The sequence below is a fragment of the Pomacea canaliculata genome, linkage group LG11 (genome assembly GCF_003073045.1).
Source record: "Pomacea canaliculata isolate SZHN2017 linkage group LG11, ASM307304v1, whole genome shotgun sequence".
NCBI classification, from domain to species: Eukaryota; Metazoa; Mollusca; class Gastropoda; order Architaenioglossa; family Ampullariidae; genus Pomacea; species Pomacea canaliculata.
In genome coordinates, this window is record NC_037600.1 from 20,789,897 (window position 1) to 20,816,178 (window position 26,282).

A 26,282-nucleotide genomic window follows, 5' to 3' on the forward strand; every position below is an offset into this window, starting at 1 on the left:
GCAAGGGCCAGCCAGATGACCAGAATAGGAATCAAGATTGCGGGTGGATCCCTAACCACCCGACGTGGTGGACCCCTGGCTTCTGGGACGACTCGTTCTGCAGCGACAAGTTTCACCTCATTTGTAAACAGTCAGTCATCTGCCACTCCTCACACCACTTGCAGTCCATAATGTTTTGCTTCACGCCATTTGCATGCCATTCAACTTTTATTCTACAAAAGCTTTTCAAATCTTTCAAGATTTGCAGACGTGAGATAGCTTGTGTGTGTTTATTTTTTTCTCGAGGTTCCCGAGAGGCGATCCGGCGATATCCGTGTTGCGAAGATCAATTTCCCCAGTCGACCCACCTGGCAGGTATGACTGCCTGACTCAGTTTGACGACAGCCATGCTCTCTACCAGTGAATGGCTGGTGGATCGGATGGAGGACCTGACATAAGAGTGTCAATGTTTAAAGACCACGAGCCAGCGAGAGCCAGTGTACACAGACTGGGCTCATGATGAGCCGAGTGACTCACAGAAGGTTCAGAACTGTGTGTTGCTCACCAGAAGGTTCAGAACTGTGTCTCAGTGACAGCCACCTGGCGGCGGGGATGATGGACAGAGAGAACAAGAAGCTGTCATGGTTGAATGTGTCATCACAGTGCTGTCTGAATGTGTCATCACCGTCGTCTCATCTGCGAGTTGAAGGTTCAGACTAGCTGACCTTCTCAGTCGTAATCTTGACATGTTTCCTCGACACTTTTCTCTCAGACATCTCTAAGTTACACTAAGTTACACTTTTTATTCAGACCTGTAGACATAAATAAAAATGTAAGTAGCTGTCACTGTTTAGTGACCGGGGCCACCACAGGTCTGCCATTGGCACTGAATGTTACAGCTGTGAAAGATAACAGATGAGTCCAAGCTTATCTCTCACACCACGTGTCCCGCACGTGAAGTTGTCGCCGCGGTCTGCAGACCTCAGTCTGTTAGAACAACTGAGAAACATGAAGAGACAGGGTGTAGTGACGATGCTGCTGTTTGCTGTCATACGACTGTCAGGTGAAGTAGAATAAATACTTACTGACTCATCTGGTGGTGGTCAGTAGATAGAGAAATTGTGTGTAGTGAGACAAGTCATGGTTGGTGGGGACTAATGCGTCGTTTGTTGTTTATCCCTCTATCTCCTCTCCTTCTCAACCAACAAATTCTTCAATTTGGAGGCAATGAATCAACTGTTCGTGTGTAAAAGATGTTTGAACTTTGTCCACAGAGCAGCAATGCCCAAGGTCGTGGACACAGATGGACGAGTCCTGCTATGCCTTGCTGGACCAGCAGGTCACGTGGCTTAAAGCCAGAGTAAGCGATGCTTTGCTTATTTTTATATACACTCTCCTGTGATTGAGCACTCGTCCCTACACGCTGTTTGTATTTATATATCACGCTCATCTATACACGTTATGACTATTGGTATTTGACATTCATTCATATTTTATGCTGGTCAAGTTTATTTGGAGTATTGATTAAAAAAATTAATTCCTTTAGTAAATGTTATAATAACGAAACCAAACCTGAAGTTTTCAAGTGGATGATTAACGAACAACAAATGTCCAGTATAGAAGCCTACACTGCAAGTATAGAATGTCTTGATAGTCATTGATACAAGAAAGGTAGTTTCACCATTAAATATTTACGATTTCTAGCATTATGTATGTAAATTTAAATATATGTCCACTACAGTCTAAACTACAGTCCACCGTGGGTAGCGTCTGCTCGAAATATTTTAGTTGTGTATTACAATTACTTGTTTATGTTTATCCCTTTACGCATTAAATAATCTCATTCTATCAAACGGATGCCATTAGGAGTATTGTGTGGCGGTTGGAGGACATCTGGTGGAAATAGACAGTGAAGATGAAAACAACTTTATTCTCAACCTATTGAAGACTCATGGAGGTAAGTAGACTTGAAAGCTCAGTAAGAGACAGAAGAATAGGAGGTCACAGCAATACAAAGATACATAAAGGTCAAAAAGGAAGATAATGCAACCGTTTGATTCTAGTGAAGCGAGATGCACTATTCTAGTGGCCATCTTTTATTCACCCTTAATTTATGATGAATACAACCTATGATAGACTAATTGCTAAGCACGTTTCTTCTCCTTCTGATTTCCTCAGAAGTGAGCAGTTGTAGTAGTGTATGAACAAATATTCCCTTGAATGTCGTTGGTATGGCCTATATCTATAGAATATAGATAATCAAGCCATGATGTTCAGCTAAATTATATCATTTATATGTTAAAATGGATAAAAGCTATCTCATTGTGTCTGTACTTTAGCAACCGGCGTAAAGCCACCCGCCCTGGACCGAGATTGTCATTTGAAAATTCAACTTGTGAACTGTGTATGAAGATACTGTCAGAGCAACTGTCTTGTATGAAATGTTTGTTAGATAATGCAAAATTCACTCACTGTGTTATTCAGCTACTGGCTCCTGGATCGGACTGCAGGACTTGATAGAGGAGGGTCATTTTTTGTGGACCACAACCCAGCGACAGGCGGTGTACACCAACTGGGCCTCTGGTGAACCCGATGACCTCAGTGGAGAAGACTGTGTGTGGATCACTAACGACCCTGGCTACAGGGCTGGCGCATGGAATGATGACAAATGTGAAACCTTCCAAACGCATGTTATCTGCGAACAGTTAGTCCTCATTTTTCTCACAACATTTCTTTACACGCTAAGTAAACAATACTGCTGAAGTCCGGTATGTTTGCGTGTAGACGAGTGTGTGTGTAGTAAGTGTGCATATTTATACATGTGTGTGTGTGTGTGTGTGTGTGTGTTTGCTTGTGTGTGTTTGTGCTTCCTTGCTTTCAGTACAGTACAGTTTAGAGCTGCTTATCTATGAAATTTAATAGACTAGAGGATCTTTAACCAGTCGTTAGGAATTCAATAAAATTTTCTATCAATCGTGTTGCAGATCCACTCAGAGATAGTCAACCCAAATCACAAGGAAATCAGCCTAATGGATGCAAACAACAATGTCATAGGCTGATGTTGTCGATAATATGTTTTTATATTTCACACACTTATTAAATACATTCCAACATTCACTTTTACGTTTCTTCGAGGCTTTATGTTTTACCTGTAGTAATAATAATAATTATAAAGCGCATTTCCCGTCCGCTGATTATGAAGAACAATGACAGCTTGACAGTCCATACACAAAATATCAGCAAACTTAAAACAGTTTGACAAAACATGACCTAAATGCATGGATGAGGAATTCAATGAATAGTACTTTTGATTATGCAAGATGTTTCTTTAATAAGAGTTGGGTTCCCAGGACGAAGTTGAAGGCTTCAAACGTAGACAGAACAAAGAGGGAGGGGTAGAGAATTCATGTAGTCTGTTAGTGTCTGTTAGTGCCTGTTAGTGTATGCTACTGGTATGTTAGTGTCTGTTAGTGCCTGTTAGTGTATGCTACTGGTATGTTAGTGTCTGTTAGTGTATATTAGTGTATGCTACTGGTATGTTAGTGTCTGTTAGTGTATATTAGTGTATGCTAGTGGTATGTTAGTGTCTGTTAGAGCAGTAGTTCTCAAAGTATTTCGGACCGCGGACCACTTTACTTAAGTAAAAATTATGGCGGACCACTAAGGCCTAAAAGTTAGTCTGTACTATGAATTTCAAATTTAAATTGCTGCATTTGTTTCATTACAATTCAAAACTAAATGTCTTCATAGACAATCTCAATCTGTCGCACAGAAACTAAACAAGCAAAACAGCGGCGTTATGCAAAACATTATTTCAGGTCTCCCCAGTCAAGGGAACTTGGAAAAAGATTCTGAATACTGCCTTACAAGTTTTGGGACCACACAGCTAAGTATCCTGGCACTGAAGAAGATAACCTGCCAGCAGCCTCAAAGCACTCATGGCGCACGACGACATGAACCACGAATCCGTAATAAAACACACATCTTCATCAGAGACATCGATGAGGTGTAAAGGTCCAAAATCTTTTCTTGCAGCAAGAAAGCACAGGCCGGCAGATCATAAATGCAAAAGTACATGTTCCACAGCGCCGAAAAAGTTAAATGTTTCAGTGAAGTAGGCACTAAAGAGTCTGACTTCAAAGTTAGAAGTCCTTTTCTTCTTACACTCTTCGTGAGAGAGCGGTTTGGAATGACCGTTTGTGTTAGTATCGGAAACCTGTCGACAATAAGGTGAATTGTATAGACATGACTCTAAGCTTTAGTCTGGGATTTAACTCCTTTGCGCATATTTTGACAGCATAGTTTAATAGACAACGGAAAGTTGTCGTAGAAGGGAGACTACCGAGGAAGATATTTGAAAGATCAGAACTAGTTCTTTCCCTTAGACCAGGATGACAACTAAAAACTGTCGCAGCACCTCTCAGTAGCTCACATGTACCTGGACTTCATGGTAATTTTGTGAATAGTCAGACGAAAGAAATAACTGTATGAGAATAGGCAATAGACAAAAGTAGCAGGTCCTGTCAGCTGCCGCGTCTGTCCATGTGGTCCCCCCAACCACAGGTGCCGATCAAGGGACAGCTGACTGATGTTTAGGCGGCTACTGGTCAAGGGATACAATCACAAGTTGTGCTGTACAGCGGGACATGAAGTCAAGTCGGACAGAGCTACGGACTAGCTGTCCTGCGGACCAAGGTCTATCCGTGTAAACATCAGGATCATCCTCCAGACAGACAACGACTTTTCTCTCCAAACCGTGAACACGATCTCCATACGTCACCCACACCACGTCACTGCGGGCCGTGGCCACGTCCTCGATGTCTTCATCCTTCATCCTCTGCACTGGGATACCCGCTTCTTGCAGTCCTTTTACCACACCCGAGTTGTCACTAACGTGACACCAGTTCAACACCAGCACGTCTCTCCACTGTAGACAGGGTGGTGTTGTGCCACCGCTGGTTGATGTGACTGTTGTAGACGTTGTTATGCCACTCCCTGTCAACAGTCACAATGTTTTTATTCTCTAATTAACATGCCGCAGATACAACATACACACTAACAGACACGTGGTTTAAATGACGTCATAGCGTGATGTAACTAACATGACTAAAGTCAGGTCACTAACACACTGTCTCCACAAAACTATTTGTCACCTGTTTGTTATGTATCACAGGTAAACTGCGTTACGCTATACAATGCCCACACCTACCTGTAACACCAACACGGAGACTGTGTAGGAAGCTGGCCACCTCACGACCGCACGTGACACAGTCAGCTGGCCAGGAACCTGAGTGACCCTGACCTCCGTGAAACAGTCGTCTGACTGGCGGGCCGTCTGTGTGGTCGGGTACACCTCGCTCACTGTACGGCTCAACACGACGATCTCTAGTGATCCACACGTCCTGCTTAACTTCCCTGACGACCAACCGGTGGAGAGCGGAGAGGTCTGGTTAAATATTCCACTTGCCATCCGGCGGGTGGGTCTCCATGGAAACAACTTGCCGCCCACAGATGGAGACAAGGAACTTGTGTCAGCCGCTTGTCACAGAAAGGCTTGAAATAGTTTGTCCGGTTGTTAAGACTGTAAAAGCAAGTGTCTACATGTGTTACACCATGTACTGTCACTAACGTTTGTGATAATTTGTGTATAATGTGTTATAAATAATAATAATAATAATAATAATAATAATAATAATAATAATAATAATAATAATAATAATAATAATAATAATAATAATAATAATAATAATGATGATGACGCGCAGCATCACGAACAAGACAAATCGCACTCTGAGTGCAGACTAATAATTATAAATGAAAGATAAAAACCAGTGGACAGTGAGCTACTACAGACACACAAACAACATCAAGATGAGGTACAAGAGTAGAAGGTAAAGCAGTGGATGAAGGTATGAAGGGATGTAGATACTATAAACAGTGATCACCTGTTAAACGAGAATGTCATTATCATACCTGTTCAACCAGAATGATTGTCGCGATCACACCTGTTCGTGACACCAGCACCCAGTCATCTCTAAGACATCAAACCACGGCCTGTGGTAGCGCCGCTGTAACTACCCGGAGGTTAACGATTTGAGAGGGAGTAAGTCTGTGTAACAGATTACAAAGGAACTCGTGGCAAGCAGTCAAACACTAAACATACAAAGGCTTTTCAGACTTCCAGTTACAAATTGTTATTTTTGATTCAGTTTGCATTGTGTGGAGTTTTAAACCCTTGCTAAAGTCGTTGGCTTTTGTCTCCGGTACCCTCGATAAAAATACCGGAAGTCGTAGGGACCAGCAGCAACAAGACAGACACAGACAGGTACACTTGTCAATATTATCAACAGGTGTATCTTTGATTTCATGGTTTTATTAGGTGGTGTTATCTTCTATGTCCAAATCTCTTAGAAGACGGAATCTCTTGCCCAGATTTCGGTGTCAAGAAACCTCTCTACGTGATTGGGAATCCTGTTACGTGATTTACTGACTGACACGAGTGTCTTGACAAGAATCCTGGTGGCGGGCCCAGTGGACAGTAAACACGGCTATAAACACAGGAGGCTGTCTGTTGAAGACACACATCACCTGACGGCTCTACTGCTTCACCTGTAGGACAAGACCGCAGACCTTATTCTCTCACTGGTTGTTGTCGCTGCTGACGATGAAGCTTCTCGTCGTTGTAGTCATCGTCGTGGGTTTAGACCGTGTCGCGAGCAGTACTGTGAGGTAAGGTCAAGTCTTTGTCACATTTACACGTATGCCTTATTTTTTTTCTAGAAGATTATCTGACCCACGACAGATGTGATTGTTGATGTTGTCGTTGTCGTGTTTACAGCTGCTCGTACTACTGTACGCGGTCTGTCCGTTACACCACAGGCTGCGGGTTATTCAACTGGTGGCGATGCACCCGATACAGGTTCGTCTTTGACTAAAGGTGCTGGACATGTCAGTCACACACACACACAAACGCAAGTGCGTACTAGCAACCGGCAATGAGGAACATGACTAGTAATTTATTCGCTAGCTTTGAATTGAGGAGGACATCTGATTTCTCATAGAAACCGATCCCACTGACTGTTGTGTATCATGTCTCATAGTCTGTATCCATTTATCCAACGTTTATGTCAAACTCCTATTTCAAATTCTTAGCCATTCACTCTTTTATTCTTCAGGGCAGAAGGTTCAACTTGCTACAGAACGGGCGGTAAGTGTCTGGGCGATCAGTATCCCAAAAATACAGGGTAAGTGTTTGTCAGTCCACTAAGTGAAATGATTCGAGTCAGATGGATCCAAACTAACTCTCCAAACATTTCTATTTTGCCCTTCCACGATGGTGTGCTTTATCTTCAAACCAATCATGATAGTGAAAATTAAAACGACCAGCTGGTACCCTGATCGTGATCATGCAAACACAGTGCGCAAACATTTCTACATAGAAATAAATCCGCTTACCACAGACTTACACAGCAAACAACAATGATACACATGCGAGTGTAGTTGATGTACACAAAGACCTCAACTAAATGTTTCTGTGTCCATCGTGTGCTGCACATGACACTTGTCATGACACGTCTGCTCTTCACTGTCTGTTGACGCTGTCGTCAGTAAATGGCGCATGGTCCAGCTGGTTGACCTCTGACACAGGAAGTTGTTCCGTGACCTGCGGCCTGGGAACTCGCGTGAGGACTGACCAACGACACTGCAACAACCCCGCCCCCACCGACTGTGGCGCCGCCTGTCCCGGCAACAACAAGCGGAGTGAATACGAGTCCTGCAACGCCGGGTGTTGTCCGGGTATGATACGGGTGTTTTCATGGTATTACACGGGTGCTGACTTTGTTAGTCTGGGTGTGTCTCTCGTTATAGACGACACAAACACAAGAAGCCTGGGACAGGAAGACAAAGCAGTCATTCAAACGACAAATATTTGTTTCTTTTATTTTTCATGATTTATTTAGATAAATTGAATGTTTTAATTCGCAAAAACAAATATTATGTACTTAAATATTGTAGCAGTGACTAATAATAGATGTAGTTACTGTAGAGGTGACAATGGTACAATATTCAAACTCCACATTACATAACTTTGAAGGAAACCATAACAGCATACAAGCCAAAAAAAAAAGCAGAGAGACATTTGGTGAACTGTTGTGAATATACTATGACCACTTTTTATTTTTCTTCTTTTTTTAATTTTGACTTGCGTGTGATATAATAATGTATGAAGTTCTTATGTCAGGGTTGAGTTGTTGAATAAATGTCTGAAAAAAGATGTTGAAATAAAAGTAACAATCACAATTATCCAAAGACGTCTGACGCCTGACCCACAGACACTACCGCACCCCGGGTGTCTGATTCAGGTCTAGTGTTGACTTCAGCAAACGGATCTGGTGTTTCTACCGTCTAAACCTCTCACCTCAACTATTCTTCACTTTTCACACAGAGAGTGCCACTTCAGACAAGTGTAATGGTTTTATGAAAGGCAGGTGTGCGTCGGAGCTCACCTGTAATCAAAGTTTAACATTTTATTGAAGAGGGTTGGGAGGCCATGAAGGCGCAAGGCCAGAGAACTCGTGAGGTGATGTGAGTGACTGGAAAGTGTTGACGAGAGTAGACAGGTGTTTGTATGCCATGTCTGCCAAAAATATCCGATAGACTAGAAAGATGCACGAGTTTTTCCTTCATTTCTTACATTAAATGGAATTTTCATTATCTTATTTAACTCGCAGACTGGCATGCTCGCGGATTGGTATCCTGGTGTCGCTCCTGTTTAAAATATAGAAAGTATATTCAAAGTGGATAATTATGTCACTAACAAACCACGTGGGATCGTTAATTAATGTTCTTTCCTTGATTATCTATGAACCTTGCTCAACTACAGCCATGCTTCATGCAAGGGAAGTCGTCAGCAGCAATAATATGTTCTCGTGTTGTTGAGATGAGTGTCATGGCCGTGCTTCTCCCCATGTGTGTTGCTTCCCTTGCGACTATTCCCGACAACCAGAGTTATCTTCCTCGACTCAGTGACTTTTGTTTGTTTCCGTCTGTAACCAGTCAGCGGCGGCTGGTCTGACTGGGAGCTGCAGGACTCCAGCACCTGCTCCGTGACGTGTGGAGGTGGAACACGTAGCGTGACGTACCAGCGTACCTGCAGCAACCCCGCAACGTCATGCGGCGGTGTGACGTGCTCTGGCAGCAGCACGAAAGTCGAGGAGGAGTCCTGTGGCACAGAGAACTGTCCAGGTGGGCAGTCAAACAATGTCTGTGACATTATATTAGTCACGTGATGGGCTGTGGGTTGGGGACTCAACCTGTTACGTGTCAGGAAATGATGCTGGTTGTGGTTTACACTCGGAAACACACAGACTACGTCACAGCTGTTGAGCTCGTTTACACGTAAACATGTACACAGAGAGGATTATAATGAAATAATTATTACACTATACTTTGTTGTGTAGAAGATGGCGGCTGGTCGCCGTGGTACCCGGAAAAAAACGGCAGCTGTTCTGTGACGTGTGGTGAAGGAGAGTTGAGCATGACCTATGTACGTCACTGCGATAACCCCGCTCCTCAGTTTGGCGGGAAAGTGTGTGAGGGCAACAACAGGAAGACTGAAACATTCACCTGCAACACTCAGGAATGTCCGAGTAAGAGAGACTGAAACACTCACCTCTAACTCTCAGCAATGTCAGAATGAGCGAAGGAGAAAGGGAGAGTGAGCGAGAGAAAGTAAACTTTTATTCTAAATTTGCAAAATGTACATAGCATCACAAAAATTACAGAGACACATTTGTTTGATAACTACGGTCCCTACACGTCTCTGTCACGTGCCTTCTGTTTGTCCAGTCGATGGCGGCTGGTCCTCTTGGTACATGGAGAAGAACGAGAGTTGCTCTGTGACGTGTGGAGGAGGGGAGATGAACGTCACGTACAGACGTCGCTGCGATAGCCCCTCCCCTCAGTACGGCGGAAGTGACTGTACCGGAGATGACATCAGAGTGGACACCGTGGTCTGCAACACACAGCCTTGTCCCAGTGAGACTCTCCTCATAATCTGTCATTATGTAACACTCTAGTAATATCTTTCATCGCTGATGAAGCACGTCACTCGTTATTTCTCGGCTAATCTCACTTTGCGTTACACTTGTCTCGTCAGACTATTTCTACTCTATCAGTCTTACATTGCTTTCTCGACATATCCTGCACTAACCCATTAAACATTATCAACTTGATTTATTCGTGTTCGTAAAAATGAGTCAACAAGATGCTCAGACTTTGTGTCAATCAAGACATCACACAATGACAGCGACTCACAGGCTTCCTGTTGTTTGTGTAGTCCATGGCGGGTGGTCCTCGTGGTACCTGGAGACTACCAGCAGTTGTTCTGTGACGTGTGGAGTGGGGGAACTCACCCTGACCTACAGACGTCACTGCGACAGTCCTGCCCCTCAGTTTGGGGGAAGTAACTGCACAGGGGACAACACCCGAGTGGAGATCATACAATGCAGTACACAGTCTTGCCCAGGTAAATATTAACTGGCGTCATAGATAAAAATACTAGGTAAGTGAAGATTTGGATAAAGTTTTCATAACTGAGTTCAGCTACAGACAGTGAACTGTCTTCTCCATCAATCGCCAAAGAAGCTCAGTTAAAGAATTCAGAAGAAAGAAGTCGAGGGATTGCCTCCTCCTGCAAACTTTAGGTTGGTTACTTTCTTTGGAGGGAAGGTGCTTCCACCTAGAGATGACTTCGTACTCTGAGGAGAGAAGGAAGGTGGAGAAGACAGACATCTGTGTCTATAGTCTCTGCTTCACTGGCCAGTAGACTGGACTGTATATATATATGTCTATAGTCTCTGCTTGGTGTCGTGTTGAAGTTGACGGCAGGTGGAGCGACTGGAGCCAGTGGCACAAGACTGGCGAGTGCAGCGCCCTCTGTGGCGGGGGTCAAGAGCAGCAGGTCAGGGAGCGAGAATGCAACAACCCCGCTCCTGCCTCTGGTGGTAGGATGTGTGATGGAGATGAGCGGGAAAACCGGACTATCACCTGTAACCATGACAACTGTGCAGGTAGCAGATTATTGTGTTGGTGTTCAACCAGTCTTAGCATTATATTGAGTTGAGTCATAATTAATGAAATAATAAAGTCTGTGTTGCATGATTATACAGCATATGGTCGCTGACGAGATGGACACAACCTCCCTAGTTACTGTGTGAGAGATCATCGATAATGCGGAATGCGATGAAAGTTGCAGGATGTGATTCATCAACTCGATCTTACTCCTCAGATCGATGTCCACAAGACAGCATCACCTTCATCGCCCACACCACCAACAACCGCCTGTACTACCAGTGCGACAACGGTGTAGCTGTGCTCAGACAGTGTGGGACAGGAACCGTGTGGGACCAGCTGATCACCACCTGCGTGCATGACGGGTCACAACAGGTGAGAAGGCACCTGTATATATGAGCTCACAACAGGTGAGAAGACATCCACACATCTCACATAACTCATGAAACAATCTGTTTTGATCGTCTTCTTTTTTACTTTCAGAAGACTGAGACCTCAGGAACCACAAATCATTGTCACGTTGAGACTTGAATCATAGACAAGCAACTGGTTGTGACCTACCACATACAGCATTCAATACAACCGTGTTGTTTACCGTATGTTTACTAACAATCAGGGTCTGTCTTATCTGCCCACAGTCCCAGGGACACGAGCAGAAGACAGAGTGTGACCCCACCCGTGTGCACCAGCCCCACCCCAGCGACTGCACCAAGTTCCTCCTGTGTAGTAACGGCCAGGTGTACGAGATGACCTGTCCTGACGGCCTGTACTTCAGTGACGTCATCGGCGCCTGCGACTGGGCCACCAGCGTCACCTGCGAGAGGGCGTGACGTGGCTGGTCTCATCTCCTCCCTCGAGACATTTCATTTCTATTTCCTATATATATAGTAATGAGCAGCATACGACTGGCTGACATTTGTAAACATAGTACACAGTAGTCGCTTCCTTCTAGTGTGGTATGTCCCCATACATGTTTATTACAGTGTGATGTGTCCACAGACTGTTTATTACTGTGTGATATGTTTATTATACACGTTTATTCTGGGTGTTATGTGCCCATACATGTTTATTACTGTGTGACCTGTCCACAGACATGTTTATTAATGTGTGATATGTTTATTATACATGTTTATTCTGGGTGTTATGTCCCCATACATGTTTATTACTGTGTGACGTGTCCACAGACTGTTTATTACTGTGTGCTAAGTCCACATACATGTTTATTATTGTGTGATATGTAAACAGACATGTTTATTACTGTGTGATATGTAAACAGACATGTTTATTACTGTGTGATATGTCCCCCATACATGTTTATTCCGTGCTTACTGTGTGATTTGTCACATCACATGTTTATTACTGTGAGATGTGTCCACAGAAATGTTTATTACTGTGTGATGTGTCCACAGACATGTTTATTAGTGCGTGCTAAGTCCCCATACATGTTTATTACTGTGTAATATGTCCCCATACATGTTTATTACTGTGTGATGTATTCACAGACATGTTTAATCTGTACTTACTCTGCATTCACATAAACGTGAGATTTCTGGGCCAGCAAAAGCCGTTATCATTTTTTGAGTGAGATTCGTTGATGTGATCCACGAGCAGTTGTACTTCTTGTTAAAAGGCTTTTGCTATGTAACATTGCAGATGTGCTGTTATGATTAATTGTTTATTTTACGAAGGATTATTCTTTTAAAATTTCTGTTAAATCTTGTTTAATCTCAGATATTAACGCCATTGTCTTGCTTGCGCCTATTATATCTCATTCTTTCTTATTATATTTCTTATTATAATATAACTATGATATGTTCAATGGTTTATGTTGTTGTTTTCGTTTTCGTGAAATTACTTATCGAATCATAAAATCCCAGAACCTAAAATGGACTTATTTTTTTCGTGTTGAGGTTACGGATGAATGGAAAGTCCTTGTAGACTTTTTTACTAAAGTGACTTTAGTATGAAGATGAAGAGACAAGTTAGGAAGGGGAAGTGACCCGTGTAAGAGGTCAGAACCATGCACAACACACAGAGACTAGATGCAAATAAAAAACAGCTAACCTTTTGAATACTGGCTCCCCCGACACAAACACTATAATCTTTCGCAAGAACACATTACTTTTACAGTAATCCTCCATTCTTTACTAGGGAGGGACCTGAGCAGGGGGGAGAAACATTCCCATGTGCAGGTCAGTTAACTGTTCTTTATTAATGTTGTGTTATTAAAGAATTTACAAGTTTAACAACATTGCTTTTACATGACTGTGGAATATCTGTCTTTATTCTCCTTCTGGACGATGTAATGACACTAAACACAGATATGAAACTTTCTGCTTTTCATATTTTCTACTTTTTTCTTCGCGGCAACAGCTTCATCTCTTGTTATCGTGCGACAGTTGCGGGAAACCCCGGTAACGTAGATGCGTAACGTGTCACGTGACAGGAAATTCCTCTAATACTTCCTGCTGACAGGGTCAGCACATCACGTTTATTGTCATCTTTTCAGGAAGTATACCACAGGTCAGTTCATTCCATCTGTATGTTTATATACTTATTCATTTAATAAAGACTCGTGTTTCTCTGTATTCATGTAACTTTGTGTGTGTGCCGTGTGTCGCCAGGTGTAACTGTCACGTGTAACTGTGTAGCAACAGCTGTGTACTGTTACCACCAGGCTTGTACATGTGTGTGTCTATAATTTGCATGCTTAGCATGTGTATATTTGCTCTTAAAGCCCGTAACTGTGTACCTTTGTCACAGTCGACCTGTAGACACCCGGCCCGATAGGAAACCACGAGCCTTCACTTACATCACAATAATGATAGGATGGTGTGTACTTGTGACAATAGTGCTAGGATAGTGTGTATTTGTGACTAGTCAGCAAGTAATTAGTGTTAATGTTTCCTTGTTACTGAATCAAAACTCCTAAACCCAAGAAAATAATAATTACTTTTAGCATAAGTGTACAACACTTGAAGTGAACATTACAATGTGTAGTTGTGCCAAAAAATAATCCACACATGTCAGACTAAAACACAGATGCTTGCATACAAGTATATGAGACTACTTGTGAGCAAACTTCATGCTGTAAATTTAGTGTCTTGTCTCTGGTTTGTTGCAGTGCTGGTTTTCTGCAAACAAACTTTAGAACAACCACCACCAAGTATGAAGTGGTTGACATTGCCTAGCTCCTGCCAATCCTGATGTATGCAGATAACAAGTCAGATACACCCTGAGACTGAAGGTTGGGTTGCTTTAATTCGTGATGAACTGCAAGTTTCAATATTATGTTTTCAGGCTAACAGAATAATTCTGTTCCTCAAATATATCTTCATCAGAACACTTATGATCAGAGTTTCAAAGAATAATGTTTTCCAGGGGCAAATGATACTGTGCCATTAAATGGGAAGAAAGACAAGAGTGGTGTTAGAAAATTGTAAATTATTTACTCATTCATCAACAAGCCCATGTACAATCTGTTAACAAAAACAAGCAATGGTTGAGTGTGGGGTGTAGTTGAGCTAACCCACTGTACTATGCGTGACCACTTATTATGAAAAACATACATTACTGTGAGTTTATTATTAGCAAATTCAGGTTTATTCAAACATGACAAACTGCATATTATTGAACCACCTCATCCCATCCAACACCCAAAAACTGTATAACAACAAATATGATTATACCTTCCCTTATATCAGAATGAGCATTATAAATTTATAAAAAGTAAAATAAATACAGTATCAATGTCAAAGGAAATTTTAAACAAAAATAAACTAATATTTATCATTCACTTTAACAAATTGAGGCAAAAGTAAAGGCTGGCATGTATCATTGTATCTTGCTTTTCGTTGAGTCAGTTGCAGGTGAGCACAAGAAGAGGTGATGCATCTGATCCTTTTGAGAATATTAAAAATTTGAAAGCATTGGCATAATGTATTCAAATTATCACTTCTGTATTTATTTAGTATGGATTTATTAAATCAGAAAGTCAAGTACATTAATGAAAGTTAAAGCTGACCACTTGGCAACAGTTTGGTATGGTAATTTAAAAGCCCTGCAAACTGGCATTAAGGGGAGAGCAGTATAAAGAAAGCAGCAAATGGAATTAGAAAATTGTTTTTCTAATGGCTAACACAAACCTTATTCCTTTTACCAAACAGATATTACATGATCTGTGGTCTGTCTGACCTTACTTCCTTTCATAAACATAAAGTCTGATGTACAGTCCAACTTGACTCCAAGAAAGTACCACAAATCTCAGAATGAAAATGTTCGTTATAAAAAAGACGATTAATTGGACAGTAAGAGATGAAAGGGCTTAAAAAATAGTAGAGACCAACGAATTGCCACACTTAAAAACACGAGCAAAAAAAGAAATAACTGATGTTCAGCGTTGTTTCCTTTGATATTTGGAGATGTGAGGTTTTGAATCCATGAAAAGGTTGTGTTCACGTTGACGCAGTTAAACTAATGTAATAATTTTAGAGTGTGAAACCTCAATGTAATGTCAGACTGATCTTGACACATAAAGACAACCAAATCGTTTGTGAACAGGTGTGAATAATTATTTTATTTCAAATAAACTAAAAAATATCACTACTTTACAAAACAACATATTTAGTCTTTACAGTGAGAGGTATTACTGACAAATCTTTTTAGTTTTGCGAGATTTTTCTACACTTTCAGCGTGTAAACACTGTATCGATGTCCTACAGAATATGTTCAAGCGTGACAAAGATCGGTTTCCGTGCTGTAAACAACTGTCGCAGATGCTTCGCCCGAAAGTTATGACCAGTGGAGATCATCAGCCATGTCTGCTTGTCCAACATTGGATTGGAAACAGGTAAATCCGGGGCATTTGTTGTAATCTTAGGTATATATTACCCCGCACAGGTACGACACACTACAAACAACAGTTCGACGAAGCCCTCGTAGATGAAGATGGGAAGAGGAGACTGTTGTGAAGACGTTTACATTTGTCTGAAGTCACAGAGAGGAAGACAGTCGATGTTAGCAGCCTGACAAGTATCTTTTTATCTTTATCATGAAAAATATTGGCGTAATTTTTTATGTCAGTAAACTGTAACAGAAGTAAATACAATATAGGCGACACAGGTAGCCCATGAGGTGGTAGAAAGATGATTGGCTGAAACAGAAACCAAATTCGACTGGAGGTCCAAACTATCTTTCTACCGCAGTTAATCGTGTGCACTATCATGATGATTTCAATACAGGAATCCATTTCATCGCAGGCCCAACAATTCTGGCTCCAGTGGGTTGAGGCCGCGTTCCCTGACCTCGAGTCTCGCGCCTACTTCCTGCCTCCTGTCTACTTCAACCGCGTGCCCATGACTAGACAGTCAGTTGGTGGTCAGGATGTTCTGGTCTTCACATCAGCAGCTCAGTGTAGTCAGACCAACCAATCGCCGACAAGCCCATCAGCATCCCCTCAGCCTTCATTGACTCACCCTCCTCGAGTTCAGGACAGTGACGTCAGAGATGACGCATCCATGAGGCGGTTGCTGATGTGTCTGACGAAGATGTGTGACCAGAGGAAGGACGTCATGGTTGTACTCAGTCAGCTTCAGTTCGGACAGTACCTGGGGGAACCTTCCTACTCTGCTGCGACTACCCAGCTACCCAGACTTGCCAACCTCCCTCCTGCTCTGCCGAAAGCCTGGAGAAGAGGAGACTTTGATGTGCTCGTCATTCACCGACATCATGGCATTGTCGTCTGTGAGGTGAAGTCCTTCGGTGACAACCTACAGCAACTAAAGCTGTCACAGCAAGATATAGACCAAACTTTTAGAAAGAAACTGAAAGAGTCTGTTGCGCAGCTGGACAAGGCAAATGCTGTGTTGTCTCACCTGGTGTCCGACATCGCTCCCGGTCTGCGCATCACTAAGACCATCGCTTTCCCCAACCTCACGACTAGTCAGCTACAACAGGCGATTTCTGGAGACTCGCACCTGACCCAGGTAAGAACCCTGTCGCGATTGTCTCCACTGACAGGTAAAAATAAGTGTACATGTTTCTCTTCTTTTCAAAATTTGTTGAAGAACAAAATCTTTCTTTAGGTGTTCAGTGTCATTTAATGAGTGATGAACAGCAAACACACAGGCCTGTGAATGAGGCTGAAAATATAATTTCTTTTAATGAAGATGAAAAAGTTGTGGAAAATGCTTATTTTGATTCTGTCATAGTGCCAAATGTCTATTTTTCATTCTGTAATTGCTTTTCTGTTGTTATCACCTCTTGCTGATTGTTCAATGTTAAACAAACAATCTAAAGCCTATCAACAACATTTGTTGTTTCTCAGACAGAATATTTGATTTATTTATGTTGAGAGGGTAATTATGTTACAGGAGCTGTGTCTGTGTCTGGGAACATCAGACCCCGCCGACATCACTGCTCTGTGTCTGTGCTCTGATCAGTTGTCTGACCCCAAGACCCCGTGTGACGTCAGTAGTCACGTGCTGAGGGAACTGGGACACTGGTGGCAGCGACGTGTGGCTGGGGCTGGACCTGACAGTCACATGACACGTCACGTGTATAGGGTACTAGTGGCAAGGTCAGTGTTAGAATATTAATTTAATATGAATATCTAGAAAACCTGGGACAGAAATTTCTCGTGTAAAAAATATTTCTTGTGTTTTATTTCCCAAAAAACGTGGTTCATTAAGGAGACGATATCAGACTCCTGGCGGAGATGGGATGGTTAAGAAAAAGCAATTGAAATGAAACCAATAGTGGACTGTGTAATTTGCATTGAATGATTAATTCCTTTATCCAAGACCATTACATAGGCTCATTGATACTGGCTCATGGACTCACAAGTTTGCAATACAGTGCAACATAATGCAGCCGATTAGCTTTTCCTGACGATTACTTGTAATAAAACACGGTTTGGTGCACTATAATAAAGTCTCTACATGCAGTCAAAAACTTTATTTTCTTAGTGGATAATTTGATAACATGATCATCTGCTGAAACATTCACATAAAACGTACACGGTAATCGTAAGGGCAATACAATATCAGTATTTGTAAACAAAATAGAGCATGGTACTACTTTAATAACATTCATACAAAGCTATAACTGCCCTTCCCAACACACGCTAGCGCAAACCAGCCAATTATTTTTTTAGTAATTAGATGTGTTGTGATTGCAGTTTGTGTTCATCGCAGCCTACTTTTCTTTGTTGTAGATTCTGCGGTCCTGCGACAACAGTGAGTGTGCCATGCACATGTCCTCCACGTGTGAGTGTCAAGACCCTGGGTCAGGCCGTGTGGTGGACAGGAGAGTGCTATACTGCTGTAATCACACTCTTCCCGGAGCAAGTTCACCTGCTACACACGGCGCCTCCCACACTCTTTGTCACCGGACCGCCAGGTACAGGTAAAACTGTGGTGCTGCTGCTGATGGCCATACAGTGGCTGCGGTGTGGTCACCACGTCTACGTTGTCAGTACGTGGTGGGGGAGTCGTGCAGCGAGCAGCATGTTGTATCACCTGTTGCTGCAGACAGTAAAGACACAACAGTCAGCAGGTGTGTCACCCGGTCAGCCTCACCTTCTCCAATACGATCTCAATGGCAGTGAAGACGTGGACAAGGCCGTCAACGACTTGTCACAGGAGACAAAGGGAGGGCAGCTGTACGTGCTCGCTGATGAAGTGATGAGTGAGTACATGTAAGTTGTAAGGAGTGTGATGTACATGTAGATATTGTCTTCATATCTCGAGACAAGCATAAACATATCTAATGTGTTAGATTTTGAGGCTCATTGAGTTTTTGAAGTTACTCAAGTTTATAATATTAATTTGTACAGATTCACACAGTGCACAAAAAATAAGCACAACGTGTAACCAAAGATAGTGTAACACTGGTAATCTCCATTCTCACAGAGTTCTCTTCAGCATGGTAAACATCTTCAAGACTTTCTGTCACAAGCTGCTGACACAAGTTCCTCATCTCCATCTTTGGGCGGCAAGCTATTTCCATGGAGACGCACCCGTCGGCTGGCAAGTGGAATATTTAACCAGACCCCTCCGCTCTCCTCCGGCCGTTGTCAGAGAAGTTAAGCAGGACGTGAGGATCACTACAGACCGTCATGTAAAGCCGTACAGTAAGCGAGGTGTGCCCGACCACACAGACGGCCCGCCAGTCACACGACTGTATCACCGAGGTCAGGGTCACTCAGGTGACGGGCCAGGTGACTGTGTCACGTGTGGTCGTGAGGTGGCCAGCTTCCTACACAGTCTCCGTGATGGTGTTACAGGTAGGTGTGGGCATTGTGTAGTGTAAAATCTGTTGGCAGCTGAGCAGTTTATTTTGCGGTAAATAACAAGGAAATGAGAGACAGTCCAGAATTTAAATTGACTATATATGTTAACAGCGACTGTGACAACATCTTCGACTCCCATCAGCTGCGGGTCAACACCACCCTGCCTGCAGTGGAGAGACGTGCTGCTGTTATCGTCAGACAGCTGGAGAGACAGCTGCGGTATGGTGAGGACCCTCATTGAAGCGGGTATCCCAGTGCGGGTGATGAAGGATGATGACATGGAGGACGTGGCCACGGCCCGCAGTGACGTGGTGTGGGCGGCGGTGGGAGACCATGTCCTTGGTCTGGAGAGGAAAGTCGTCGTCTGTCCTTATGATGTTGGTGGCTCTGTCAGACTTCACCTCATGTCGCGCTGTACATCACAACTTGTCATTGTTTCCCGCTGAAACCCAGTCTCCTGATCATGAATGACACACACACAGACACATGTCATCTCTTGTAGTCTTGTGTCTTTCACTCTCTCTTACATAAAAACTCATCTTCATTATCCTTTTCATCGTCACTCAACCATGAGCTCATCATCCATCATATGATGACAACTATCTGCCATCACAAGGTCCAGTTTACATGTTTACTCTATAGCACTGTGCACAACTGATAATTTAAAAAAAAGAAACAAAAAAATCACAGACTTTACATAACTTTAAAAGACACAAATATTCAGTTTTAGCTAGAACAAGTTTTACTTTAACTGAACTTAAGCTGCATTTCCAAATATTATTTATAGTTGCCAATTTATGGCAACAATCTGTCGTCAATAATCTAGAAAATAAGTTTGCATGCTTGTGTGTGTGTGTGTGCGTGTTTGCGCTGTGTTCGTGTTGTTCACATCAGTGGTGGAGAATCGTCGATATCGATGATCAATAAAGTTTGTCCAAAAATCACATCGCGATGCTTCAGTGAATTTTTTTAAAAATCTCAGTCAAAGTCAGTGAAGCCAGCCAGGCCGATTTTCCTAATTATATTCATGAACGCACGCGCAAACACACTGCGGCTGTCAGTTCTTGAGACCTACTCAGTGTTGTAAGGACAGTCAGCGACCTCAGCACAAACTTTGACTCGCGACATCTGCAGGACGACGACAGCAGCGACAGAGAAGGCGATGGACACAAGATCATAGAAGAAAACAAATCCAACGATTTGACAGCAAAGAAGCCCAGCAACCACTGGGACATCCACATAAACACAGGTCTACAGAGGACTTCGGTATGGAGGCAGCCATAGGAGCTGTGTCACACAGCACCACAAGGACACTGACACAGTGGTGTGACGTCACACGGTGACCTTTGGTGGAGTATGTGTGACATGCTTGCTGACCGTGACATTGAGTATTAATTAATATGCACGTGGCTTAATCCCGTAGTGAGTATGTGTGGCATGCTTGCTCACCGTGATACTGAGTATTAATATGCAGATGACTTAATCTCGCAGTCACTAGAATGTGATAAGAGTTTGACAGATTTTGAATTTCAGACTTGACCTCTCACGACTGAAATCCTGTGAACTGTGGCCCACATTTGATTCACCTGACTGCTTCCTTAATTCAGATGTTGCTAGCTTCATTAACATGTCCTGATAAGACGAAAGCAGCTAACTGACTGCTAACAGACAGGTTCTGTCCAAGGTCGGGCATGGTAAGTCTTCCTGCGAGGGCTTCTCGCGCAAACTACTGCAAAGTCGCGAAATGATTGGTCGAGACCTGATGATAAGAGGTGGAGCCTGCAGCGATTAATTGGCAGATATATTTGCTAGACACGAGTCATTAGCTTGACCCACAAGCTCACCAGACATTCTTCTTGTACTTCAGCAGCCATGGTTCGACTCCTGCTCCTCCTGTCTGCCTGCGTCAGTCTCTGTGGTAAGCCGTGTGTCAGGGTTGTTTCAAATTATCTACACACGTATGTATCTCATGGGAACGGGTGCTATGTGAGTAAACATGTCTCCTCCCTTCTCAAGTTTGTCTTGTCAATCACTCAGCAACTGTTTATCTTCTTGCAATCTGCAGTCATTGTCCAGTCAGCTGGACTTTTAATGACAATAAGTGCTACGCCTATATAGACCTCCATCTTCCGTGGATCGAAGCCATTGTAAGTAGAATAATCTGCTCTTATTGTCCAAGTAAAGACTATTGTGGGTTGCCTGCCTGTCACAAAGCCTCTGGGAAGTGTAAAGTTTTAGTCATGGTTAGTTGCCTGTGAGCGTGCGTGAACTTGTTAATGCCTTGTGCGAGCAAATTCACAACCGACGACTACGATTGTCAGAGTCGTCTTCATCATCCCCACTATTATTCATGGTGTTGGTCACAGCTTATTTATTTTACAAGTTATCGTAGTTTGGGGTGACAAATATTCAAACCCTGGAGGTTGGTAGTTTGCCTCATTGTTACTATTTTCCCATCAGGACACTTGAAAGATTCTTGGTGGCCATCTTGTCGAAATCAACTCGGCCACGGAGAATCATTTTGTGAGTCGACTAATGCACAGTAAAGGAGGTAAGTACAGTGTTTAAAATATCTCATTTAAAACATATTTTATCAAGTAATCAGAAAACTAATTTTGTATTGTTTTTTCTCTATGTTTAGGAAGGTAGTAATTCACACTTGAGTTAGTAATTAGTTCTTGACGAACTAGAGACTTAATGATCATTTACAGACCGGTCATATGTTATGCTCCATACCTTTAGTTAAAGAAACTAGAAATTATGAATTGTTTCACTTTCCTTCCTGTAAGCTGGCTTGACATGGTTGGGCTTTAACGACTTGGTCAAAGAAGGCCTTTGGGTGTCTGCCACTTCCAACCAACCAATGGTATATCAGTCCTGGGGTCGGGGTGAGCCAAATGATAATGGTAATGAGGACTGTGGACAAATTAGCAACTCTGGTGTGTGGAATGACATCAGCTGTGACCCCGGCACCAAGCGCACTTTTATCTGTCAACGCAAGGTGAGAACATGCGATGTCTTATCTAAGCCTCCGGCAGCTTTTACTTATGAGCATATATGTTTTATTGTTGGTCATTGTTAATATAGAAAACCTTCCTTTTTGGCACATTCTATTTATATATTACTAGTCGACGGTTCACGTGTATATATATTTATGATTGATATATCTGTGTAAGATGGGCATATTCATCTAAGATTAACTTTCTTAGACAAAGCTGACATATTCGTGTCACATACGATTCTCAGTGTGCTCTGTGCGTACAATTGTACATTCACCACAAGAAAATTGATGAGGGCGAGAAATTTGACTTTTACTTGAATGTGGCACAAGTGGACAGGCAGGTTACTCGTTGTCTGTATCGTCAACCGTGACATCTACTCATCCTTGATTTTACAGGCTGAATGAACTCTGCGCCAGATGATAATCTTCAGCCTGAGCATCTAGAGAGACTTCTTCTATCTATCAATAAAATAAACAAAAAATGTAAGCTCAGTCTCCCAGGTGTGAGGACTCATCGATCACGACGCCCCCTACATACAAGTGACGTCACAGACGGTTTTATCACGACAGTGACACCACGTTCATGAACGTCACCCTTTATCAGGTTTGAAGGTTAACAAGCAAACATCGTGTCGAATGTAACAAAAACAATAATAAACTTTTCTTCACTTGATGGTTTTTCCTTCATTTATTTAAAATAGTACACGATAGCCTAGGGCCCGAATGTCCAGCGGGACGCGCGAGTATGTGGCTCATCAGCAGCTCTCCATTTCTACTCCACACTGCTCCGGGAGACATACAAAATATAATCAGAATAAAGCCAGGGAAAACATCAATGGATTTGAGTAAATGTAAAATATAAACATAGAAAAAATTCTTCGATACAATTATAAAGATAGTCGACATTTCATGCGACAGAGGGTTTCATGAAATCATTTGTACACAGACTATCGTTACGACCGTTCTCTTACAGTTTGTCTCAGCAACTGTTTATCTTCTTGCAGTCTGCTATCAGTGTCCAGTCAGCTGGAGTGTTCATGAAAATAAGTGCTACACCTGTCTAGACCTCCATCTTTCGTGGATCGACGCCATTGTAAGTAGAATAATCTGCTCTTATCGTCCAAGTAAAGACTATTGTGGGTTGCCTGCTTGTCACAAAGCTCTTGTGGAGTGTAAACTTTTAGACTTGGTTAGTTGCTTGTGAGCGTGCGTGAACTTGTTCCCCATAAACATCATTCAAGGTTTGTACGAAGACTCGTCCTGCCACGTTATTCACGATGGCAAAGTCAATAAACCTTTTGTAGTGAAGACCGGCGTAAGACAGGGTTGAATATTATCACCGACAACCTTCCTGATGGTCATAGTCCGGATTATGCACAAGACAACCCAAGACAACAACAAATGAAACGTTACATGACCCTAGTCACGTGGTATTTTACTTACAGTTTTTATCTCTCAGAGTTAACGCCTCGTGCGAGCAAATTCACAACCGACAACTACGATTGTCAGAGTCGTCTTCACCATCCCCGCTATTATTCATGGTGTTGGTCACAGTTTATTTATTTTACAAGTTCTCGTAGTTATTATAAATATTCCAAAAAGAATCGAGTGGTTTGACAAACACTCGAATATCAGGTCTGGTGTGTACAAACCCTGGAGGTTGGTAGTTTGGCTCATTGTCATCATTCTCCCATCAGGACACTTGCAAGACTCTTGGCGGCCATCTTGTCGAAATCAACTCGGCCACTGAGAATCATTTTGTGAGTCGACTAATGCACATCAAAGGCGGTAAGTACAGTGTTTAAAAAATCTCATTTAAAACATATTTCATCAAGTAATAAGAAAACTAATTTTGTACGGTTTTTTTCTCTATGTTTAGGAAAGAGGTTCTTCACACTTGAGTTAGTAATTAGTTCTTGATGAACTAGAGACTTAATGACTAGTGAGAGCAATAAATAAAACACACAGAAAACAGTAGTATTATTTTAAACATCGTGCTTCATCATAAACCCCAAGTGTCAAAAATAGCAAAAATATTGGGTTTTTACATTTTATGTGTTAAATAAATTTGTTTTGAACATTAAACATGTTTAGCGATAAAACATTATTACTTATATCTTAATATCATTTACAGACAGGTCATATTTTATCCGCCATACCTTTAGTTAAAGAAACTAGAAATTATGAATTGTTTCACATTCCTTCCTGTAAGTTCGCTTCACATGGTTGGGCTTTAACGACTTGGTCAAAGAAGGCCATTGGGTGTCTGCCACTTCCAACCAACCAATGGTATATCAGTCCTGGGGTCGGGGTGAGCCTAATGATAGTGGTGATCAGGACTGTGGAGTAATGAGCAACTCTGGTGAGTGGGATGACCTCAGCTGTGACCCCGGCACCAAGTTCACTTTTGTCTGTCAACGCCTGGTGAGAACATGCGATGTCTTATCTCAGCCTCCGGCAACTTTTGCTTATGAGCATATATGTTTTATTGTTGGTCGTTGTAAAAAAAACTAACTTTATTTTCATACTTAGAAAACCTTCCTTTTTGGCACATTCTATTTATATATTACTAGTCGACGGTTCACGTGTTTATATATTTATGATTGATATATCTCTGTAAGATGGACATTTTCATCTAAGATTAATTTTCTTAGACAAAGCTGACATATTCGTGTCACATACTATTCTCAGTGTCCTCTGTGCATACAATTGTACATTCACCACAAGGAAATTGATGAGGGCGAGAAATTTGACTTTCACTTGAATGTGGCACAAGTGGACAGGCAGGTTACTCGTTGTCTGTATCGTCATCCGTGACATCTACTCATCCTTGATTTTACAGGCGGACTGAACCCGGTGCCAGATGATAATCTTCAGCTGAACACCTAGAGAGAATTCTTCTATCATTAAAATAAAGAAAAAATGTCAGCTCAGTCTCCCAGGTGTGAGGACTCATCGATCACGACCTCCCTATACACAAGTGACGTCACAGACGGTGTTATCACCAGTGTTACACCACGTCCATGAACGTCACCCTTTCATCATTTTTGAAGGTTAAAAAGCAAAAATTGTGTCGAATGTAACAAAAAAATAATAATAAACATTTCTTCACTTGATGGTGTTTCCTATTTTCTTTCTCGGTAAAGCCCGGTTATAGACAGTCAGGGGCAGTAATCCCCCCCCAAGGTGTGACGTTGTCTCCCCTGAATAACGTGTATAGGGTTGACAGCTCAAGAGAGTTATAGTGATGAAAGCATTCTCACCACACCTGACTTTACATCGTGTAGTCAGGACAAAGCACAGACTGTCATAGACATAATGTAGTCAGCTGACCTAGACACGACTACACAGCTTGAGAAACACATCAGCGACAGACCAGCGGACAGCAGCGACACGAGACAAAGTTTACAATAAATGTGAAACTTGTATGAATGAACTAGAGATGTTTCAGACAACTATTGGTTAGGGGAGACAATCACCAGTTGTGACGTACAGAATGACATGAAGATGTAGGGGGGACAATACAGATCTCATCATCTGAGTCATTATCAACAATGCCCATGCAGACGACGACTTGGCTTTCCACCCACGAATAGCCCGTCCATTCGTCACCCAGTGTCTGTTCAATGTCTCTACAGTCTCTATACACTCATACACTGTGACGTGTTCGTTGTTCACATGGTAACGTGTTGGCAGAGAAGGTCTGTAGGTAGATGAACTGTCTTAGCTAGCCAGGCCTCTACCATTTCCACAAACAGCTCACATTCACCACCTAACAGCTCACGTTGCTACCAAACAACCAACATCTCCAGCAAAATGTTGTAGTCAGACTTTTTATTATCTTCCTTCCATCTTTTATCACGTCTGATGTCTTACGTCAATTTCGTCTAGCGTCGTGTTTCCTTGACGACAACGAACATATTCGAATGTGATAAAGTC

General features: G+C 42.4%; 3 protein-coding genes and 1 long non-coding RNA gene across 7 annotated transcripts; 3 read left to right on the plus strand and 1 right to left on the minus strand.

Annotated features, from left to right (window-relative positions):
- The first annotated feature begins 597 nt into the window (after nt 1–597).
- LOC112575891 (perlucin-like protein) lies at nt 598–3,096 on the plus strand. Its single transcript, XM_025258024.1, has 5 exons — nt 598–1,042; nt 1,254–1,339; nt 1,846–1,936; nt 2,464–2,683; nt 2,964–3,096. The coding sequence occupies exons 1-5, from the start codon at nt 895–897 to the stop codon at nt 2,977–2,979; spliced, it is 561 nt and encodes a 186-aa protein (XP_025113809.1). The 5' UTR covers nt 598–894; the 3' UTR covers nt 2,980–3,096.
- Nucleotides 3,097–3,220: 124 nt separating this feature from the next.
- Nucleotides 3,221–6,075, minus strand: LOC112575892. The gene is made up of 3 exons (XR_003101697.1): nt 5,953–6,075; nt 5,189–5,560; nt 3,221–4,974 (listed from the first exon to the last, which is right to left on the minus strand). It is a non-coding gene; the product is annotated as an uncharacterized LOC112575892 (long non-coding RNA).
- A 275-nt stretch (nt 6,076–6,350) lies between these two features.
- LOC112575890 (coadhesin-like) lies at nt 6,351–12,938 on the plus strand. 2 transcript variants are annotated; one of them, XM_025258022.1, is made up of 11 exons: nt 6,351–6,708; nt 6,818–6,898; nt 7,155–7,186; nt 7,588–7,776; nt 9,037–9,225; nt 9,441–9,629; nt 9,829–10,017; nt 10,319–10,507; nt 10,836–11,051; nt 11,270–11,427; nt 11,691–12,938. In XM_025258022.1, exons 1-11 carry the CDS (start codon nt 6,644–6,646, stop codon nt 11,880–11,882), a joined length of 1,689 nt encoding a protein of 562 aa, XP_025113807.1. In that variant the 5' UTR covers nt 6,351–6,643; the 3' UTR covers nt 11,883–12,938. The 2 variants fall into 2 exon arrangements, with proteins under 2 accessions (XP_025113807.1, XP_025113808.1); XM_025258023.1 differs by having other exon boundaries at nt 6,361–6,708; nt 10,860–11,051.
- Nucleotides 12,939–18,504: 5,566 nt separating this feature from the next.
- Nucleotides 18,505–25,459, plus strand: LOC112575759 (CD209 antigen-like). 3 transcript variants are annotated; one of them, XM_025257769.1, is made up of 7 exons: nt 18,505–18,748; nt 18,963–19,336; nt 19,454–21,260; nt 23,348–23,436; nt 24,041–24,131; nt 24,556–24,767; nt 25,186–25,459. In XM_025257769.1, the coding sequence occupies exons 3-7, from the start codon at nt 21,215–21,217 to the stop codon at nt 25,192–25,194; spliced, it is 447 nt and encodes a 148-aa protein (XP_025113554.1). In that variant the 5' UTR covers nt 18,505–18,748; nt 18,963–19,336; nt 19,454–21,214; the 3' UTR covers nt 25,195–25,459. The 3 variants fall into 3 exon arrangements, with proteins under 3 accessions (XP_025113554.1, XP_025113552.1, XP_025113553.1); XM_025257767.1 differs by lacking the exons at nt 23,348–23,436; nt 24,041–24,131; nt 24,556–24,767; nt 25,186–25,459 and having other exon boundaries at nt 19,454–20,286; XM_025257768.1 differs by lacking the exons at nt 23,348–23,436; nt 24,041–24,131; nt 24,556–24,767; nt 25,186–25,459 and having other exon boundaries at nt 18,505–18,738; nt 19,454–20,286.
- The last annotated feature ends 823 nt before the right edge of the window (nt 25,460–26,282 follow it).

Coding starts and splice junctions, on each gene's coding strand:
- LOC112575891 (XM_025258024.1), top strand. CDS start 895: ATGAGTCCAAGCTTATCTCTCACACCACGTGTCCCGCACGTGAAGTTG. Junction 1,043..1,253: donor TGCTGTCATACGACTGTCAG/GTGAAGTAGAAT, acceptor CTTTGTCCACAG/AGCAGCAATGCCCAAGGTCG. Junction 1,937..2,463: donor CCTATTGAAGACTCATGGAG/GTAAGTAGACTT, acceptor TGTGTTATTCAG/CTACTGGCTCCTGGATCGGA.
- LOC112575890 (XM_025258022.1), top strand. CDS start 6,644: ATGAAGCTTCTCGTCGTTGTAGTCATCGTCGTGGGTTTAGACCGTGTC. Junction 6,899..7,154: donor TGGCGATGCACCCGATACAG/GTTCGTCTTTGA, acceptor TTTATTCTTCAG/GGCAGAAGGTTCAACTTGCT. Junction 7,187..7,587: donor AACTTGCTACAGAACGGGCG/GTAAGTGTCTGG, acceptor CGCTGTCGTCAG/TAAATGGCGCATGGTCCAGC.
- LOC112575759 (XM_025257767.1), top strand. CDS start 18,558: ATGTTGTATCACCTGTTGCTGCAGACAGTAAAGACACAACAGTCAGCA. Junction 18,749..18,962: donor GAAGTGATGAGTGAGTACAT/GTAAGTTGTAAG, acceptor CCATTCTCACAG/AGTTCTCTTCAGCATGGTAA. Junction 19,337..19,453: donor TCTCCGTGATGGTGTTACAG/GTAGGTGTGGGC, acceptor ATATGTTAACAG/CGACTGTGACAACATCTTCG.